The 21,255-nt window shown below is 41.3% G+C and overlaps 1 protein-coding gene across 1 annotated transcript in view; it reads left to right on the top strand.

The window, feature by feature from the left end:
- The window catches only part of PTPRD (protein tyrosine phosphatase, receptor type D), a 260,249-nt gene that overhangs the window by 87,397 nt on the left and 151,597 nt on the right, over positions 1-21,255 (top strand). The window contains exons 19-21 of the mRNA XM_015424064.1: positions 6,260-6,350; positions 17,657-17,866; positions 19,760-19,920. Coding sequence (XP_015279550.1) covers positions 6,260-6,350; positions 17,657-17,866; positions 19,760-19,920 — 462 coding nt within the window. The remainder of the gene's footprint in view (positions 1-6,259; positions 6,351-17,656; positions 17,867-19,759; positions 19,921-21,255) is intronic.

Genomic DNA, 21,255 nt, shown 5'->3' with positions numbered 1-21,255 from the left:
TGCTTTCTGGGTCCAATTCAAAGTAATGGTTTAGATCTTTATAGGCCTAAATGGTCTGTTTCCAGTATATATCAGGGACTACCTTCCCTATTATGACCTACTGAAGGTTTAAGATCTCCTTTAGAGGCTAAATTGTATGTTCCCCCACCATATAGACAGTCATGCTGGCAGGGTGTTTTTCAGCAGTGGCACAAAAAAGTGTTTGCTACCTCAGTGAGATTTGCTTATCCTCCCTCTTGCAATTGATGGCAACTGAAGAGAGAGCTATTCCTGGCAGCATTCAATGTATCTCTTCTTGCCTTTAATTCTAATTCTACTATACTCTTAAATCACACTACTATAAACTAAAATCACACATCATTTTTAGGGAGCAGTCCTAAGCAAGACTACTCAAAATCCTATTCAGATCTATTGAATGGGCTTAGTGTCTTTTTGTTGTAATAGTGTTTTTATTATTTTATTTGGTGTTTTTAATTTTAAAATATTGTAAGCCCCCAGGACTCTCTGTGAAAGACAGAGTCTAAACATTTTAGTTGAGAACTGAAATGGGTTACACATTTTCTCCCATTCCTGTTGTAAAACTGTCAGGCAGGACATTAGTCTTCCATTTTGACAGGTTGCAAACTAATATCTTAGCAACAGATGACCTATGAATCCATGGATGTCAGATTTAAGCTATGTCTTCTGGTTCTAGACAACTGTTTACTCTGGGACACAACACCTTTTGAACTGTATATCAAATGTAGGTTAACATAAACATGATCTTTTTGATCTTGTCTATGGAAAACTGAAAGCCAGCACCTACTTGCAAAGTAACTACTTGTATTGCTTAGAAAATCATTAGCAGTTATCGGATTTATTTCTTTTGAAAAAAATGATTACACTTACATTCTGGTTTTGCATATAAGAGGCACATCGACAGTAAACATCAGACCTATTAAATTGTTGATATTTTGGCTGGAGCCAAATCGGCATGGATCGCTTTGTTTTCAAAGTGTTTTTTTTCTTTTTTAAAATTTTAATGACTTAATTTTTTTATCTAATTGAAAATGATATTACTGAGAACATTAACCAATCAAGTCAGCACTTAAGGAAATTTATTGGCCATGTTAGGATGGGAGATCTTTGCTTGATCCATTTTGAGAACTATTTTATTGCAGCTGAGTTTAGAGTAAAAGAGGTAAATGGCTGAAATGCACACAAAATGTCTGTACTTTTTTTTAAGGAGCCATCATGATTTTTTATGTGCAATTTAAACCAGTACTTACAACTGTCCCTACTTTGTGTGGAATCCTTGAGCAGAGGTTTTGAGGGATCTTAATGGCTTCTAGGATGAAAAACGATAAAATTTTGTAATTTGACCTGGCTACCTGTGTGTATTGATTTTGCAAGTGATTCGGTTCCATTAGGTGAATTGCTGCTGTGCTTGAAAACGGGTTATGGGGAGTCATTGCCAAGAAATGAAACTTCTCATGCACCTTTTTAACTGCTTTTATAGGAGGAAAGGAGGGAGAGATAATGGGCATGATACTTTTTAAAAGGGGGAAGGTATTAAAGTGCACATCAGTATGTTCCAAGAGTGATTTTGCCCCCTTCCATGCTGCTTTTTAGTGTATGTTTCACTGAAGGAATAGTTACTTTACCTTGCTATTTTTTTTGTTTCAATTTCTCCTATACATGTACTTATATGTGCTTCCTTATATTGAAAATGCTTATTCTTTATACTTGGCGATAAAGGACAAAACCTGATTACCATCTGTAATAGTGAATGGGTATGACTGAATATCACCACTTATGTCTCTACTAGTATACTTTTATATTGAATGAAATTAGTTAATACCCAGTGGATCTAACAAACCGTATAACATTTTTGCTGTCAGGGATTTGTTCCTTTGAAGATTCCCATACAGATGAATTTTGGGAATAGTTCAAGGACAGAAAATGCAATCCAACGTTTTGGGGCATGTCTGTTCTCTGAAATAAGTTCCCCTTTTCAGAACAGTCTGTATGCAACATTTCCACAGGATTCCTATAATGGATGTAGTAAGAAGCAATCTGCTGTTCTAGAAAACAGTGTTGCAAAGTAGCTTTGAAGAAGTAGTTTATATGTAAGTTAAGGCAATTAAGGTTCTACATTTCTTAAATATCAAAAGATTTACCATCTTTAACATTTTTTTTGAGTTGCCAGCCCCCTGCTTTTGGGGCTCCAATCCAACACCATCTGGCTGGCTGATGGGGGAAGCCCTGCCCCCAAGAGTGGCCACCCGCAGCCACCCTTCTCCCTCCCCTGCTGGGAGATTTAAAGGGCTTCAGCTGATGGGCGGGGAGTACATGGCTCACCCGTCAGCTGGAGGGCCCTTTAAATCTTTCAGGAGGGGAGGGAGAGGGGCTTCACTCACAAAAAGAGTGCTTGGGGGCATCCCCACCCACCCCTGGAACACCCCCCAAGTCCCCTTGCAGGAGCTATGAGGGGACCTGGCAACCTTTTTCTCCCCCCCTTCGGTAAATTAATATTGTCTGTAATATCTAGAAATATTATGATGAAGATTTTCATTGATACAAAATGCTGTGCAAAATTCCAATAGACATTTCATGAATCATAATAAAACTCTTTTGGTTTCTCTTCATATTTTTCAAATATTTTGTTTGCAGTACCCCACAGTTTGCTTTTAATTTCACTTGGACTGAAATTTTAGTTTCAATTCTGCTTAAATGTTCAAAAAGTAAATATCAGAAATATTTAGTAAAAATGAAATTGCTGAGCAGTCAGGTTAGGATAAAAGGAAGTACTTCTTCACCCAAAGAGTGGTTAACACATGGAATTCACTGCCACCGGAGGTGGTGGCAGCTACAAGCATGGACGGCTTTAAGAGGGAATTAGATAAGCATATGTAGCAGAGGTCCATCAGTGGCTATTAGCCACAAGGTATAGATAGGAACTCTCGGTCTGAACCAAGTGATGCTCTGTATTCTTGGTGCTGGGGGGGGGCAACAGTGGGAGGGCTTCTAGTGTCCTGGCCCCACTGGTGGACATCCCAATGACACCTGGTATTTTTGGCCACTGTGTGACAGAATGTTGGGCTGGATGAGCCATTGGCCTGATCCAACATTGGCTTCTCTTACGTTCTTAGTCTCCTAAACAATAAATACTACATAAATTCTTAGTGTAGTCCATTATTTTCCAGTTGGTCATAAAGGAAATGCTCAGATTACAGGGGATTTTTACCCTCTTTACTGCTTGAGATACTACTACTGTTTTAGGAGGCTGCATTAACATGATTTGGGCCTCCCCTGTATTCAAATGGCCAACCTACCCTACATTTCTCACCATGTCTCTATGTGGCTGTGAGCCTCACTGAGCACAACAGTTTAACGTCCAGTGCAGATATTTTGCTGGGCAGTGGCAGTTTGATTAGTGAAAGAAATAAGCCACTGTATATTGCTACCATTCTGTGATATATCTTAGTTGATAATCTTTCCTTGGGGCAATTCTCTGTTAAGTAAGCTAGCACTGGAGCTGTTTCTCTTTCTGGACACCATGTCTCATAACCCAAAGGGGAAGAAGGTCATTCCTTCAAGGTTAAGGAGGGTTGGTAGCAGCAGCCAAAATAATGGGAAGTAGAATGCTGTTGGTCTTTGTAAAGTTAGTTACCTGAATAGAAAAGTGCATAAGATTCCCAATCATCTGCTTGATTGTTGTGCACAAGTCCTTGTAAACTTGGCTTAGAATACCAGAATTGTATGTATAACTTGTACAGCACCTCTAGGAAGAGAACTGCAGGTGTGGCTTACAAGAACAAGTGTGAGAGCTAAAATTGTGGGGAGATGGGGTTTGTGAATTTCGTTAAGGCACTCTATCTTTCTTCCTATAGTTTAAACACTGGCTAAAGGCACTTTGTTCTTTCATTGATATATTCTTTCATGCAATGTGCTCTCTGAAGCTGCAGTACATAATACAGTCAGCGATATTAGTGTTTAGATTTGGTCTGTGTAATGTCAGTTTCTATACCATATTGCTCCCAGGAACTTTTTCTATTTCCGGAGAAAAGCTACTAGTCCCTGTATGTGTTCCTCATTGGGATTGTGGAGAAATGCATTTTATTTTGAGGCTTCAGGTGTGCCCAAAACCCAAGGTGGGTTTTTTTAAAGTTTTTGTCTGTAAGCTGTAGACAGGCAGGAGGGGGAAAATCAATTGCTCCCAAATATCACCCATACTGTCAGTGGTTCTAATGAGTACTGAACCACCAATGCTTTGCAAATGCAAATGGACAACAACTTGTCTGGAATCTCACACCCAGAAGCTGTCAAAGATTCGGAATGCAGGAGGTTAGATAGGATTTTTCCACTGACTCCAGGAAGGAGAGATTTGACCCACAGAAGGGGTGGTCAGACAGAAGAGATAAAATCCATTGGCACATAGGGAGAGTGCTGGATTTTGGCTGATTTCATCAAGAGGAAGGAGCTGTCAAGGTTTCTCTTTCACCCGAGTCCAGGGATGGGAGTTAAACCAAGCATTCAGCAACAATTAAACAAACCCCAGGAGAATGTCTGTATACTCTCCAGGCTTTACCAGTAGTTACTGCCACCAGGATCTCTCACAAAAAATCCCCACTAAGGATCAGGAGCAGAGATCCCCAACTCCTGCCTGATTTATGGGACTTACCAACTTTACCACCTCTGTACTAGGGCTGCAACACAGTGGTAGCCTCCTTAGGCGAACGGCTTAGACACAAGATTCAGTCTTAGAAATCAGGTTGCAACAGAGGAAACAAGTCCAGTTAATATTGATTATATATTACCTTTATTCAGTGCACAAGCATGCCTATAACATGAGACTAGCAAAAGATAAGAAAACAAATGTTATCTGTAGCTTGTTCAGCTCTAACTACACAATAGAGGTATTCAGTAGTTACCAGGATTTTAGAGGTATCAGATGAAATAGTCCAAGGTCTCACCAGGGGATCTTGAAAAGGAACCCCATGGTACAAACAAACAGCCAGTCCAAAAGACCTCTTTGTCTCCCGAGAGGAACTTCTTTTCTCCCATATGGATTATTGCAGTTATACCCCCCTTCCGTCACCACCAGGTATGGCCATTTACCCAATAGTGAGAGAGTGGGGAGGCGTGTCCAATCTCTGGTTACCATGCGTTGTCAGGCAAGGTATGTTTTGATTGATGTTTTGATTGGCTCGGAGTTGGGCATCCCACTCCAGCCTCTTCCAGTGACCATATGTCAGGGAATGCTTTTGATGTGCTAATGTACTGGGCATACCTCTTCCCATGCTTGGGAAGGCGCCGGAAAGTCGCTCTGTCCTGGCAGAGGTTTCAAAGTGTCTTGCATATGGATATGCAGCCTGGCCAGCTGGCAGGCCATCTGCACAGGTGACAGAAATCACACGGGAGTGTTACCAGCTAAGGCCATCTGGCCCAGGCAGGAAGGATTTTAGAAAATACTTTTTCTATACAGGAGCTTTCACACTGGGTTTGAGCTTGATGACTGTCATTGCCACATGGAGCGGACAAAGCGCTTGCTGCCCAGAAAAAGATTCCAAAATAATGGGAAGCTTTGAGATTGGTGTACTTTCTATGCTTAAAGAGACTGCCTTAGAATAAGAACAGCTAGGGAATGTACAGAGTTGAGGGACAGAGATTGAAAGTTGGCACCTTTTTAGTACCCCTTGCTCAGTCCATTTGTGTGCAGACTTTTTCCTTTTAATAATTATTTTACTGTTTTACATGCTGGTAGTAGTTTTCCATACAAAGTTCCATACGGCATCACTACTGTTCTGATACACTATTTAAAATGGTTGCAAGAGGAAGGGAGGCATTTGGTTGCTTTATTGCAAATTCCCTGGCAGTATGTGTGTGTGTGTGTGTGTAACAAAGAGATAATTAACATATACATTCTGTTGTCTTGTTATCCAGGTAACATGGTAGTATGATGCTCCAATGTTTGATTTTGGTTTTAATTTTAAAATGCTACTGCCATATGTCTGTTGCATCTAAAATGGAAAAAAAAACCACCTGCCTCACTATAAAAAATATTTACATTAAATTTCTTTAGTATTCATAGATACATGCTTTTTGAATTTATATCTGACCATTGTCAGTAGTGCCCAATTTTGTTGATTTTTTCTGGATATCATAATTTTGCTTAGAAGTTACTCTGTATACAAGTAGGTAGCCTTTATATTGAAACAACTTGCCCACACCATGCTCTTTATGCGAACCTCACTGCTATCTTTTGTTTCTTTTGCAGAGGTTACTATATCGTAATTGTGCCTTTGAAGAAGTCTCATGGGAAATTTATCAACCCATGGGAGAGCCCAGATGAAATGGAATTAGATGAGGTACCATATACTTATTTAAGCTCTTTTTTCTGTAAACAAACAACCAACACCTATGTGATAAAATTAGCCTTAATGATTTTGTCCAATTAATGTACTCATGTCAGCAAGTTTGGCTTTTTTGATATCTTATTTCATATTGGAAATAGCCTCTGGGAGAAGAAACAGAAAGCTAATTACTTGAATTAAAAGACATTAAGTTGCAATGAGGCACACAAAGTGTCTGATCTTTGTTGGCATTAATATTTTATTCCTTGCCGATTGTAAGGCATTATGCAGAAGGTGAAATGAGTTGTCAGCAAAAGTATAATCACCATTGATATGAACTCCAATAAAGGTCTGGTTCATTAATAGGGTATTTGCTAAAGCTGAATCAAATGCTAAATTGCAATTTGCTCTGCAGTTTAACCTTTGACCTACCTCACAGTCTCTTTACCTCTTTCTTCTGTGCTGGAATACTCTAATTAGAAAATATTTCCTCTATCCTTCAAGCTTTTTCCCCTCTGTATTCCAGAATTGAAAGTAATTTGATAAGAGGGAACTTGAATACTCACTAAATATTAGATACTGGGATTGTGTGCAATTAACATACGTACAGTGCCATCCAAAGCAAAGTAACACCATTGACAATCAGTCACTTTTTTTTGTTTCTCTAGTTGTTTATATTGTTTCAATACTTTGACAGATATGGCATTTAGAGTTTGACAGGAACCCACAAGGACTTGTAAGAGGAATATCTCATTTCCACTCCCCCACTATTTCCTCTTTTCCTTCCCTGAAAGCCCCCATAGTTTCCCCCACTTTACCTACTAACCACCCAACAGCCAACCTATCTTTATCTGCCCCTCTGTGTTCAACTTTTCCTCCCCCCACCAGCAGCCTCTACCTAGGAAAACTATGCCACAGTTGTGTGGTGCCAGCCATTAGGCCAGTCCCACTGGCACAGTACAGAACCGTCAAGGACTTGTGGTGGGGAATATCACTTTCTCCTGTATTTTGTTCACCCATGTTATTTCCCTTTTCCCTCCTCCTGGCAACCCCCATATCCTGTTTCCCTGCCTCATTTCCTCCTTCTCAGCTGTTCACCAACCTACTTTTATCTACCTCCCATCTCCAGTTATATTTATTTATTCACTTCATTTATACCCCACCTTCTCCACAGTGGAGACCAAACCAGCTTACATTATTCTCTCTTCCTTTTTGTACTCACAACAACCCTGTGAGGTAGGTGAGGCTGAAAATATGTGTTGTACAACATCACCTACTGAGCTTACATGGCAGACTGGTGATTTGAACCTGGGTCTCCCACATCCTAGCATGAAGCGCTAACTGCTATACCACACTTTCATTAGGTGGCTGCTGTTGAACAGTAGCAAACAGCCAGGCCTAGGTAAGTCATGCAAGTTAGGTGGTATCACGTCACCCAGTAGTTGCTTCCAGGCCTGACCCTGATAAGACCTCCCTCAAAGGCCCAGACAGCCCGATCCTTCGCTCCCCCTCCCCCCACCCTTGCTGTCCTCACCTCAGCAGCCGGTGACTCCATGCCGCCTGCTGCTGCCAGGAGGTCAGAGGGGAGGGGACACCTGCCAACTGCCATGCCTCCCTCCTGGGCGCCTGCTTCCCTCCCTCCTTGCCATGGCCGGTCTGGCTCCTGCGAGGATGAGAAAGAGGCACCCTGCTCTCTCCCCCTGCCTGGCCCCTGCCACTGGAGACCAGCCAGGGGGCTCCTCTCCTTGCCACCTCGGAGGCAGGTCATGAGGGGTGGGTTTGGTTCTGGCTTTTCTCTCTCCACTCCCCCGCTGTCCTTCCGAGGCTGGTGGGGTCAGCAGTGGGTAATCCTCTCCAAGTGTGAGTCTTTCCCTCTGCGGCAGCAGCAGCCTGGATGCTTGCCTTGCCGGCATCCTGGACCAGCCCTCTGTACCCTTCTTGGCCTCCTTTCCCTCACCGTGTGGCCTCCCCCCTCCAGCCAAGAGGAAGGGGCAGCCATCTGACTGAAGCCAGCTGAGGTCCAGAAGCAGCCAGAACTTTGCCCGGCAGGAGTGCGTTGAAGATGATGGCTGAAACATACATGTGAAATCTATAGGGTCACTACATCCACCTCCAAAAAATGCTGTTATGTCAACAGACATCCTAATATCCATTGCATACATTCAGTATTCGAATATACTATCCTGAAAAAAGAAATACACTAAAATACATTAAAATACACAGAATTTATAGTCCTTCTTGTTGATAATACATATGTGAGGACTATGATCTGCAATAAACCACTTATAGTTCAGCAGTTCGAGACCCGAGTGTGCTGCATGACGGAGTGAGCTCCCGTCTCTAGTTCCAGCTTTTGCCAACCTAGCAGTTCAAAAGCAAGAAATTGCAAGTAGATAAATAGGTACCACTTCGGTGGGAAGGTAACAGTGTTCCGTGCGCCTTGGTGTTTAGTCATGCCAGCCACATGACCACCGAAACGTCTTCGGACAGCGCTGGCTCTTAGATGAGCACCGCAACCCTAGAGTCAGATTTGACTGGCTTTCGAGCAAGGGAACCTTTACCTTTACTATTTATTATTTAGTTATTATTTAGAAGTATGAGCATGGCATGGCAGTACTACACAGACATATAATGGCAGGCCTCCTGAGCAAAACATTGGCCCCCTGAGCAAACGGGGCTGCAAGAAGTAACTCAGTGAGCTCAGTGGTGCTTACTTGCAGGTAAAGTGCAGCCTTGTGCAGGTAATATTGCAGATTTAAAGTATTTAATAGCAACAATATGCCTGCAGTTGCCATGACCGTGCAAAAGATAAAAATACAAGGCAGACACTTTGTTCACATACCAACCTCCAAGGGACTCACTGCCTCCAAAATCTCCAGCACCCCCCCCCCCACCATGATCCCCCAATATCTCTTTTTCACTTTGTTTTAGAAGATTCATGCTACCATCTCTTTCCACAGTCAGTTGGAATCAATATAGGAAGGTGATCGATCAGCTTCAAAAGTCTCTCGCTTTCCAGCCAAAAGAATTTCTGCCTGGCCACTGAGGGGTGGATTTGGTTGCTTTCAGACCTTGATGGCTGCAATGGAGAACGAACATGGAGGTGTCACCACTTTATCAAGCCAAAGGAGAAAGAAAGAGTACATGCATGGATTTTGGTCATGGTGGTTGCAGGCTTACTTAATTAGAAAATACTGGACATTTATACATCCAGTAATTTTTCAGTTTGTTTACTGGAGAAAGGGGAAATACTGGACTGTCCATTTCAAAACTGGACACTTGGCATCCCTAGCATTTCTTCCAGCAACTTGTTATACCAAGGATCTGGGTTTTTCTCAGAGCGTAGAAGGGTGATACTATCAGTTGCCTCCATAACTGTAATATTTCACACCGTGGTGAGGCATCAGAATAGTCACCATCTAGATCCTGAAAACCAGATAGAGCATTCTGGAAGCAACCCATTCATCTCTAGTGGCATCACTTGGTCCTCTGATGTCACAACAATGAAGCAAGTATTTAGCAGGTCATCTGGCCAAATCTACCTCTGTAATCGAGCCTTTACCACTTACTATAATTTAGTTTTGCCTTTTAAAAAATGTGGAGATGTCAAGACAACAGCGCTTAACTTCTGCCCTTCGTTAACATTAGATATAGCTGAACAATAGAAACAGCGGTTTAAGAACAGAGAATGCCTTTTGCTATTTCCCAGCGGTTTTAACCTGTCAATGCAGGTCAAATGAAGCAACATTAACAGATTCTAGTCTTGCTGTTGCTGGATGACATTGAACTTCCTTGCAATTAAGTTTTTCAGGTCTGTGCTGCTAGTTCCCATAACAAAGGGTCATTTTAATCATTGTGTAAGTTGTGGTGCATTAATCTGTATAATACTTTGATAAAGAACATTTATTAATTCAGAAAAGTTTGGGTCAGGATGGGCTCTTTCCCACTTTTTACCGATACAATTGAGACCACATTGTAGAATTAATGGTGGAAGAAATAAGATATGCATTGACTGGAAAATGAAAATTGTTCTGATACAGAGTTAAAGCCCTTGATATATCTTTCACGATTTCCTCCAATACTAACTACTGAGCTACATAGAGGATAGGAAAATATTAAAAGCGGACTGAGGCTATTCTTCATGTACTACCTCAGTATTCTTTGATGGCTTTAGCTTCCTTTTATTTACATGCTAAAGACTGCTTAAAGCTATGCAGTCGGTCACTGCACACAGTGTGTTTATGCGCATAAGAGCCCCACTTATCAATGCCTGCAAAGTGGTCCAGATGTGCAGTAGAGATCCATTCATGGAAATGTTTGCAACATTAAAGTCACTAGAAAGGTTTCTTTGTATGGGAATTCTGAACAACCCCGTATGCACAAAAGCCATTGATTTGTCCTTAAAGCTTTTATGACCTTCTACGGACACATTAAACTTATTTCGCAGTGGAACATAAACAGATGCAGATCTCACTTTGAAGTCAAATGTTACATAGTTACAAGTGCAGAAGTCCTGTTTGTTTGTGTGTGGGGAGGGGGGCTGGACAGTGAAACTCCTAAAACAATGTAGTGATGGAGTGTCAAACATTTAAACTGCTACATGGTTTGACCATGAGCAAATTGGAGAAGTATTGATACAAAGTATGGAAGTGCAAGGGAAGGAGAAGTTTCCTGTATTCTTGGGTGTATCAATGGCAAACTGAGGTTTCATTTAAAGCAAACTCCACCTTGTTCATGATGAAAATCAGCCTGGTTTATTCTTATATTTCCTTAACAAATTGGGGTTTGGCTTGATTCTTGCATAGAAACTGATATTCTAAATTTGAATTAAACCATTCTTTAGGATTCAAGTTTATAAGTAAGCAAAAAACCACAATTTTTACCGCTTCCTCATTCAGACATCACTACAAATTGGTGCTAAATTGCAAAACCTTCCATCTCAGCTGTTTGCAAGGAGACTGGAAGGGAAGGTGTGGATATGCCTGAGAATGAACCAGTTTCATTCTTATCATGGACAAACTAGCATTCATTCATTATATTTTAATGCAGCCTAAAGAGGGACCTGCCAAAATGGGTAGTATCAGTTCAGAGTCCTATTTTTGTACTACTTTAACACATATAACATTGTACTCTCTGTGGTCTGTAATATAGCCCATCAGGACCATCTGCTTGCCGTGCAGAAGGTCCCAGATCCAGGTTCAATCTCTGGCATCTCCATTTAAAAGGACTAGGTAGTAAGTGATTTAGACCTCTGCCTGAGACCCTGGAGAGCCCCTACCAGTCTCGGTAGACAATACTGACCTTGATGAACTAAGAGTCTGGTTTAGTTTAAGTCAGCTTTATGTGCTCGTGTGTGTACTAGAGTTTATTTATTTATTTATTTTTCGCATTTATACCCCGCCCTCCCCGATAGGCTGTAGATTAGAAGCTGTAAGATATGGAAATAAACAGAATTTGTTTAAAAGGCAATACATGCTGATATTTTCCCAAGGTCATTATAGAAGCATGTTATAGAGCAAAGAATTTGAATCCAGGGCTTCAACATCACAAAGTAATGTTCTACTTAGTCAGCCATTTGGCTTCTGCAAAAGGCCATCTGTTATTTCACCAACAATTCTAACTTCATAAAAAGACTGTGAATATCGATATAAAATAAACATGTTTTGGATACTCCAGAGTACGTTAACAATCTATTTTTTCCCCTTTCTGTGTCTCAAATGATAGCTTGGTTTGGGTCCAACAGCCCCTAATTTAGAGTCTGATTCCTCTTCAGAAGATCCAGTGTCTCCTTCCTCGCTCTCTTTGGAGCCATCGGTCACTCCTTCTCCTGCTGGACGACCATGTTGATGCAGAAACCCGCAAGCCTTTTCAACAGTGTCAATTCTTTCTTTACCATTTGCATATCTGAAGATTAATCCTTCGGGTATTAACCATCTGTAGGAAACATTGTGGTTTTGTAGAAATAAAACCAAGTCTTTATATTTCCTTCTCTTCCTTCTTATCTCAAATGGAACGTCTTTCAATACTCTTATATCTTTGTCTTTTATCTTCAAGGTAACTCCATTGGTCGCTTTCAATAATTGATCTCTCACTTTTCTTCGGGAGAATCTCATTGTTACTTCCCCTGGCAGATTATTCTTTCTGATAAATTCAGAATACGATCTGAAGACTGTATCTATTTCGCTTTGAAGTTGATCTGATGTCATCTCTGCCAAGGTAGCCAAAACATCGCCAACAATCTGTCTCAAATTCTCCTCTTTCTCTTCCTGGATACCTTGTAGTCTCAAGACATAGCTTTCCCTCTCCATTTGCAGTTGTAATATATGAGACTCTTCGATTTGACACTTTTTTCCAACGCCTGTAGTTTTTTATTCATCTTTTTTGAGTTGGAATCAATCTCTTTAAGCTCCTGCTCCGTTTTTTCGATTTTCTGTGTATTTGCAACCATTTGTGCTTGTTGTGCATCGAGCTTATTGTCAATTGCAGTAATTTTCTCCAGCAGGGGGTGAAGTGCTTCCGATAACAACATTTGGAGTTCCGCAGTTGAGTCCTGTCTAGGAACAGAACTCGCAGGGCTGGAACTTCTGGGAGGAGGAAGCTTAACTTTTGCTTGTTTGTCTCTGGGATCCTTCACAGGCGGCGCCATGTTTGAGAATTGTCTACTTTTATTAAAAGTTTGTCAAAGTCTCTGGAGGCTCTTGAACAACGCGGTAAGCTCTCAGAGTCTCTTTATTTCAGTCCATTCGCTTTTTGCAGTAAGCCCCCGTTTTTTCTGGCTTTAAAATCACTTGTAAACAGTTCTTAACAGGGGAGAGCCCCCTCCCCCCTCGTTTTCTTTCCGGGGGCAGCGCTATTTTTTGTTTTTTCCGCTTATACTTAAACTCACATTTTCAAAGATTGCCCACTTGCACTTAAAGTTGCTTGATCACCACACGCTTGCTCCAGTGTGCTGATCTTGTTCCCATTCGGGATGCTCCACGGCAGGACCGTCGGGGCTTGGAGGAGCCTCCCGTCACTGGCTAGATGCGCCGGAGGAGAGTTCTCTGGCGCCCCATGGCTGGGAGTCCAACCCAAGGACTCCTGGGGTGGTGCGGACAATCACGCCCCCTCCCAACCGTAGGCATTGGCAAGCTTCTCCTGGAGCCCCGGGAGAAAGCAACTGCCATGGCGATCGCCGAAACCAGAAGTCTCCCAAAAGGCCATTTATCCCTCTGAAGCAAATGGTTTAGATATGGAAAGAATCGTCTGGTACTGTGCATGCTTTAAACCATAAATGTATTGCAACTGTTTAACTTTAACAAAAAGCAGCTTCCTCATTAAAGACTTGCAGTGCAATCCTAAGCATGTTTACTCATAAATAAATCCCATAGATTTCTCAGTGTGCCTAAAACGCATTCTTCACCTGGTTATAACTGTTTTAAAAAGCTATTACCTGGGACCTGATATGGTAGCCATCAACAAACATTTGCTACAGAGGCCCTGCTCTGAGTGCCCTCCTGTTTGGAGGTTCAATGAGTGATTGTCTGTGACTCCTTCTCTTTGTTGAGTTTAGTGTAACAGAATGTTTTTTTTTTTAATTTCCCAGTTGGATTCAAGGGTTTATTTCTTGTCTTTGAATCATTTTTATGATGACATATAATTTTGATTTTTTAAAAAAATATATTCTAATTGTTGCTAATTAAAAGCCAGTTCTGGGGTTTCATTGATGAGTACAGGATATATGTGTATTAAAGAAAGCAAGACGAAGCAGCACTGAAAGTTTTTCATTGCTTAGCATATTATGACTTAGAAAATCAGCCACACGTACAATATTTCTTCAGTCAAATGCTAGAGGGGATGTGATTATCTAGGTTATCTTTAGCAAATGTGGTGCCTTTGTGATGTTGCTTCCCATTTTTGAAACAGGGTATTTCATGAAGTGAGAGAAACTACAGGACAATAAAAAACTAAAATTAAAAAAGGAATAATTAAAATTCTAAATACACTTTCTAGAAACTAAATAACATTGAACTCCATGAGACTTAAGAGCATTTAGAATGTTTGAGATCAGGCTGGAAGTAACATAAAATGTGTTTCTAAATATTATGAAGGCCACACGAACAAGGAGATTATATTATGATCTGGATTCAAATGGTATTTTAAAGCAATTTTTATATTTTCTTTGGTAACCTCATTCAAACTAACCTTGATCAGGGAAAAATACTTCAAGCAATGAATTTGATGTTGATGATATATGACAACAGCATCATCTATATCTGAAATATGAATGAAGGAAGGGATACACTTAAGGTCTGTTCATTCATGTGAATTATATGATGTAGATGAGGTTTCTGTCATCTGTCTCCAACATACACACTTCTCTACTAGGGTTGCCAAGTCCCCCAGGGGGACAGGGGTTTGCCCTCTTGACAGGCCCCTTACCCACCGGCCCAGATCCGGCCACCAGGGGGAACCTCATCCCCAAAGTGCCGGGATTGCAGCGACATGCCCGGCATGATGACACCACCCAGAGGTGACATTATTACACCGGCATATTGCAGGGGGGATGCTCTATCATTTGAGGGGAAACTCTATACCCCGGAGAGGGGCCACCGCCACCACACACCCCACCGCAACAAAGGTAAGACCTGGCAACCCTATTCTCTACAAAAACATGCACATATTTACTTATGTTGTGTCCTACTAGTTTCAGAGAAAGGTCATATACCACACTCAAACGCTGAAATTTTAGCTTAGTATTTCAACACTTTGTTAACAAAATCAGATTGTGTAGTCTGCAGAAGAGGTATCACGCCAAGATATCTGGCATTAACAGCTCTATCCTGAATATGTTCTAGTGAACTAAGCACATGTAGGAATTCTGTAGGACATCATGTTTCTATTCCATAATGAGGACTAGAAGTTCATATATGGAGTGCTGAATTTCTGTCTTCCCTTCTCCTGCCTTTGCATCTCCTTTGCTAATTCTTACTGCCCATAATTATGGTTCTTTGTTAAAGTTGTACAAGAGAGGGACTCACAAGGACATGCATGTGAAGAGAAATACCACCCCCCACACAGCTGTTCCCTATTTCTTGTCCTCTTGCTTGGCCCCCAGTTGTCCCACTACCTCTGTTCTCTGCCTTTCTCCCTAATTCTCTCATCACCTTCATTCCTGCCATTATTGCCGCTGCATTATCCTGTCAGCCCTGTCACTGCCACAGTCTCCCTCCTACCACTGCCTCCTTCTCCCTTCCCCACTTCCTCTTCAGTGCTGCATCTCCCTTTTCCCATTACAGTTTCCCCTACTACTACTTTATGTCTCCCTTCCACTACTCTTACATTTAGAAACCCTTATGGGTGAGATTGCTGGGAAACCGCATAATGTAGGACATACTCTCTTGTGTTCTGGTCAACATTTTGTTGAAGTCATGATGTTCCTATGGGTTGTTTAAGGCCCCTAATCTTTTGGTGAGAGCTCCCCCCCTTTTAGGTTTGAGGTATTTCTTCCTTCCCTTCCTGTACATGGCCCATTGTACCAATTTTTGATCCACTCTCTGGGGCCAGGTTCAGGCTTAGCTATATGACTGAGATTAACAGTGGCTATCACTGACTAGGAGCTGCGGTGGCTCAAGTGGTTAAGGCGCTGAACTGCAGGCTGTGGAAGGTCGGTAGTTCAGCAGTTTGAGACCCGAGTGTGCCGCATGAGGGAGTGAGCTCCTATCTCTAGTTCCAGCTCCTCCCAACCTAGCAGTTCGAAAGCAAGAAATTGCAAGTAGATAAATAGGTGGGAAGGTAACAGCGTTCCGTGCACCTTGGTGTTTAGTCATACCAGCCACATGACCACGGAAATGTCTTTGGACAGCGCTGGCTCTTTGGCTATGAAACGGAGATAAGCACCGCAACCCTAGAGTCGGATTCGACTGGCTTTCAAGCAAGTGAACCTTTACCTTTACCTATCACTGACTAGGCTAAATTTTTAACCCAGAATAGGTAAACAGGTTCAAAATTGAAGGGTTAACCATGATTAATATCTGTGTGAATATAACATCAAGTTAGAAGGAAAGGAGGAGTTGCATTTTAGGGGTGAAATCTGGAAATGTAAACATGTAATCCTGCAGGTTGTTCCTGATCCATTCATCATCATAAAAGTAAACATTCCCTCCCCCTTTTCCCTTTTTCAGTCTTCAGTGTATTCTGGTACAGAGAACTTCTTTGATAATAGCAAAAATATAGAAAGATAAGCATAAGATATTTCAATTTTGGAAGGAAGAACTGTGGCATATAAGACTGCAGTATAATTGGGTGTGGTCACACTGGCGGTTTGGTGCAATATGGTGCCACCTCTAATTGTACTGGTTTAAAATGTTGTGGGGAATTGCACACCCTGCTGCAGGTTACGCGTGTAGCCATCCCATGGTCAAGCACCTCAGCCACTGAGCACACTGCTCGGTAATTTTTTTAAAAAAATGCAGGTGGTGCGTGGCATAAATGGATGTGTAGGTTCAGACCGCCAGTCTTTTCTGTGCACCCATGTTCAGACATCCAGCCATGCACAATGAATGTGCGGGAAACCGAAAACACCACTTGTGATGTGGTGCCTTTTTAACCCAAGTCATCCTATGACAGGGTGAGTATGCCTAGGGAACGCCTGACAGGTGTGGCTGGGTGACTGAGCTCATTTAATCTGTAGGGTAGGGGTGGCTATATCGGGCCAAACTGCTCGTCTGATCGCATCCATTATTTCCATTGGTTATTTGATGTGTCACATGAGATATATTTCTACCAGGGAGAACTGAATCTCAGTCTTGCTTTAACTATGGATTGTCTGTCCTTGGACAAGTTAATGTGATTTAAGATCCATAGATTTTCCTCATATATTGACACTCTTTTAAAATTATTTATTTCTAACTGCAGCATTTCTAACTACAAAACATTCATTTGATGAAAAAATTGAGAATTGCATTTTCTGTTATTCACATATGATACATCACATGTTATCATCAAATAAATAATGACTCAGATCATTATGTAGGAATTTGGACTGTGCAGTTTATAGCCAGTTATACACTGGTGATCTACATTTGGTTGATGGCTTTTTAAAAAATTAGCATAAAGATTACTAAAAGTTACTAAAACTGAATAGTGTTCATGGTAGTTTGCTATCTTAAGTGGTAGGATTTAGCATAGGTTTGTCATATAATGAAAATAAATTGTACTTTTGTGCATTCCTGGACTGACCCCCCCCCCAATCAGCCTGTCAATAAGTTACAATCATGTTTACAGTTATCTTCCTGTTGTTCCTTTCTCTTCCCCTACTCTTTTTTTCTTCCTGCCTAAAGCTACTTAAGGAAATAGCACGGAAACGCAGAAGCATTCGTTTGGGGAGAGAAGCAGATTTAAAGCCATATATTGCAGCACACTTTGAAGTACTTCCTACTGAGTTCACCCTGGGGGATAAGAAACAGTATGGTGGCTTTGAGAACAAGCAACTCCAAAACGGCCAAGAATATGTTGTCTTTATTTTAGCTGTTATGGAACATTCAGAATCTGTAAGTTGACTCCAGGTTTTAGGCTGTTGATTAGTTTCTAAAATGTATTTCTTTGACATTCCTGTTGCATTTTATTATCTTCTATAAGGCCAATTATGTACGGTGTAAAAGTATGCTTTTCAAAAATCAACTTCTCTTATTAAAGGCCTTTTTCTTGAATTCTTATACTTTAACAGTCTTGTATAAGGATAAATACCAGTTAAGTTAATATGTGTATGTTCAACACAGAACACTTTCCCTATGTATTCTTCCCCTCCTTCTTCCCCTTTTCTCCCCCTTTCCCCCCCTCCTGTTACTTTTACTCGTTTTTCCTTAACTGGATGAAAATCAGACTCTGAATTCACAGGGATAAATAGTTACACTAACAAAAAAAAAGTTTAAATTTAGGAGTTTCCTCTCTTGCAGATTATTTTGTACACTCAGGTAATATATTAGCTAACAAATTTCATAGTTTGTTTGTTTTTATTACTATTTATAGGTCTTTTATTGTTTAATGTAAATATGCTGAAATATACATTTCAAGGCATTATTGAATTAATATACTATGGGTCAATAGATTGCACCCAGGCTGAACACTCTTAACTTTCCCTTCATGTGTAATCATCAGGTTTAAAGGTGACGTGTACACAGATATATGTGATCGTTCGTCTTTCTGCCAATTTTGGAAGAGTAAACCATGTATATTAGCAGAAAATGTGTACACTTTGCCTTGTGTATTGCATCAATATGAAGGGTGCTGGTAGACCTGATCTCTAGACCTAATTAAAAAAATGGCCGTCGGCCAGATGGCATGATGTCAGTTCTGGGGAAGACCTGGAAGTGGCTTCATTCCTCTCTAGAAATCTGGCAATTCCTAGAAAGGACTGCTGTCACTCCTGGGTTTTCCCCAAAGTGACATCATGACATCACTGACAGTGGCTTTCCCATGCCTCCCCCCCATCTCCCTCTGGTCGCCAGGCCATGTCTGGCATCCCTACTGGCCCTGCTGCATATTGATTTCACCCTCATCTCCAAATGTGTACATTTTAAGGTTGTTTTCATCATCTTAATCATCATTGTTTGTATCCTGTTCAAGTTCTAAACTTTGTTTCTTGAAATCACTGGTCACTCCTTAGCCCTGAAGTTCACAGTCATATCGTTTTACTGTGCCTTTTTTTTTAGAAGGGTTCTTTCTTGACTAGAGACATATTGCTCAGACACTGGTACCATTGCCAAACATCTTTGGAAAAAGAGAACTAATCAAGGACATGCTCAGCTAGCTTCTTTAATTACAGTAATTTGCCACTGACTTTATCAGTGAAATGTAATAAAGTTAGAAAATAATGTTATAAAAAGTAGAGTTCCTGAGGTGATCTAAATAATGAGTTGTCTTTTCCCTCTTATGTAATTCATCTCTTTCTTATGTGCCTTTTATGCTTCAGTCGTTTTAACTGCATGTAATACAGCTTAAGAAATAATTAAGCAGTCATGGAATGAGAATTGTGGGAATGTGCAGTAGACATTCATGTTTTAGCATACAGTAAGTTACTTGGTATCTTCCTAATTGGCTCTTAAACCTGCCACGTATTTGTGCTGGTCTGAGCCTGTTAAATTTAATTAATCCAAGTCAGAGGTTTGGTGGCTCTTCATTCGTGAGAGTTTTATCTGTCTGATTGCAAAGGGAAAGCTTTCTTTAGTCCGTTTTTACACTTACCACTGTGTTTTACAATCGCCATCTAGGCTGTTCCTTTTCTACTTTTATCTTGAAATTGTTGCGATAATTACAGGAACAAAAACTTTGAACAAAACAAAAGTTCAATATTCCCAGCTCCACTTTCACAGGAAAGCTATTTTGCAGCATTTTTTTAAAAAATTGCTACTATATCATTAAATAAGAATCTTATTTCCCTTTAGACTATGTATGCAACCAGCCCATATTCGGAAACTGTTGTGTCAGTGGATCTTAATCCCCAGCCAATCACAGATGAAGAAGAAGGCTTGATCTGGGTTGTAGGACCAGTTCTAGCAGTTGTGTTTATCATCTGTATTGTTATAGCTATCCTGCTTTATAAAAGGTAAGTTTACAAAATAGTTTTGAAAGAGATTTATCATCAATTTTAAAGTTACATGGAATATTACATGGAATTCTTGATTATTTTTCCATTACAGGCATTCCTAAACTGAGAGGGTCATCTCTTTTGTCCAATATGACAAAGTCAAAAATAGGTATCTTTTAGGTCTCAAAGGTTTTTTTTCCCCATAGACCTCTACCAAGAAGTGCAGAAGTAATGTTGGGGGATAGGTAAAGGTTCCCTTGCTCGAAAGCCAGTTGAGTCCGACTCTAGGGTTGTGGTGCTCATCTCCGTTTCAAAGCCGAAGAGCCAACGCTGTCTGAAGACATTTCCGTGGTCATGTGGCCGGCATGACTAAACACCAAAGTGCACGGAACGCTGTTACCTTCCCACCGAAGTGGTACCTATTTATCTACTTGCAATTTTTTGCTTTCGAACTGCTAGGTTGGCAGGAGCTGGAACTAGAGACGGGAGCTCACTCTGTCATGCAGCAACTCGGGTCTTGAACTTTTGAACTACTGATCTTCCACAGCCTGCAGTTCAGCGTCTTAACCACTTGAGCCACCGCAGCTCCTTATTGACTACCTTATTTCTTCTAACTCCACTAGCTCAAAGACCAGCCAGTTTAAGTGCCTGGGGATTTGGGGGGGAAGGGGCCTTGGGGGGGGGCACTAGCTAATTAAATCAAAGGCTCCAGGGCAAGAGGAGTCTGCTTGGCTCACACCCACACAGCCCCCACTAGAGTCTTCCTTTGAGGCGAGCCAGAATCCCAATGTTAATAGACACTAAAAGGTCTAGGAAAGCTGCTGTGTTTAAAAAAAAGAGAGAGAGAGCGAGGATCAAGCTTCCTCCCTCACTTCTTCCCTGAGACAACAATCTTTTCCAAAGCCTGGTGCAGGAAATCCAATAGGAGGAGCTAACTGCTGCAATCCGACCAGTGTGTGTGTGACTGGGTCAACCACCAGTTGCTGCTGGGTCCTAAAGAGACTCATCTCAGATGAACTCAAACATGGAGATGCCGGCTCAGATCGATCAGGGGGTGAGGGGGCTGGAGGGAGGGAGGGGGAGCTGAGGATCAAGGAAGGGGCCCACAAAAACAGTGGGGGGGCGCCATGGGCCCTGCATTAGCTACGGGCCTGCAGCAAGACAGAATCAGTAGTTTTTTTGTCCATTTCTGGCAAGTAAGCAGGAAAGATGTTATCAGCAATAGATTTTTCAGCTCACCAAAAATCAACTTGCAATATGCTGGCAGTTCTTGTATTTGCAGATGACAGCTTTAACCAACTAATCCCCTGGGAAGCTCCATAAAGGAATCTTTCCTACTTCAGAACCTTGTAT

Source organism: Gekko japonicus, unplaced genomic scaffold (genome assembly GCF_001447785.1).
Source record: "Gekko japonicus isolate JY-2015 unplaced genomic scaffold, Gekko_japonicus_V1.1 scaffold701, whole genome shotgun sequence".
NCBI classification, from domain to species: domain Eukaryota; kingdom Metazoa; phylum Chordata; class Lepidosauria; order Squamata; family Gekkonidae; genus Gekko; species Gekko japonicus.
Note: the sequence above shows the minus strand (reverse complement) of the source record. Positions and strands in the feature narration are given on the sequence as shown.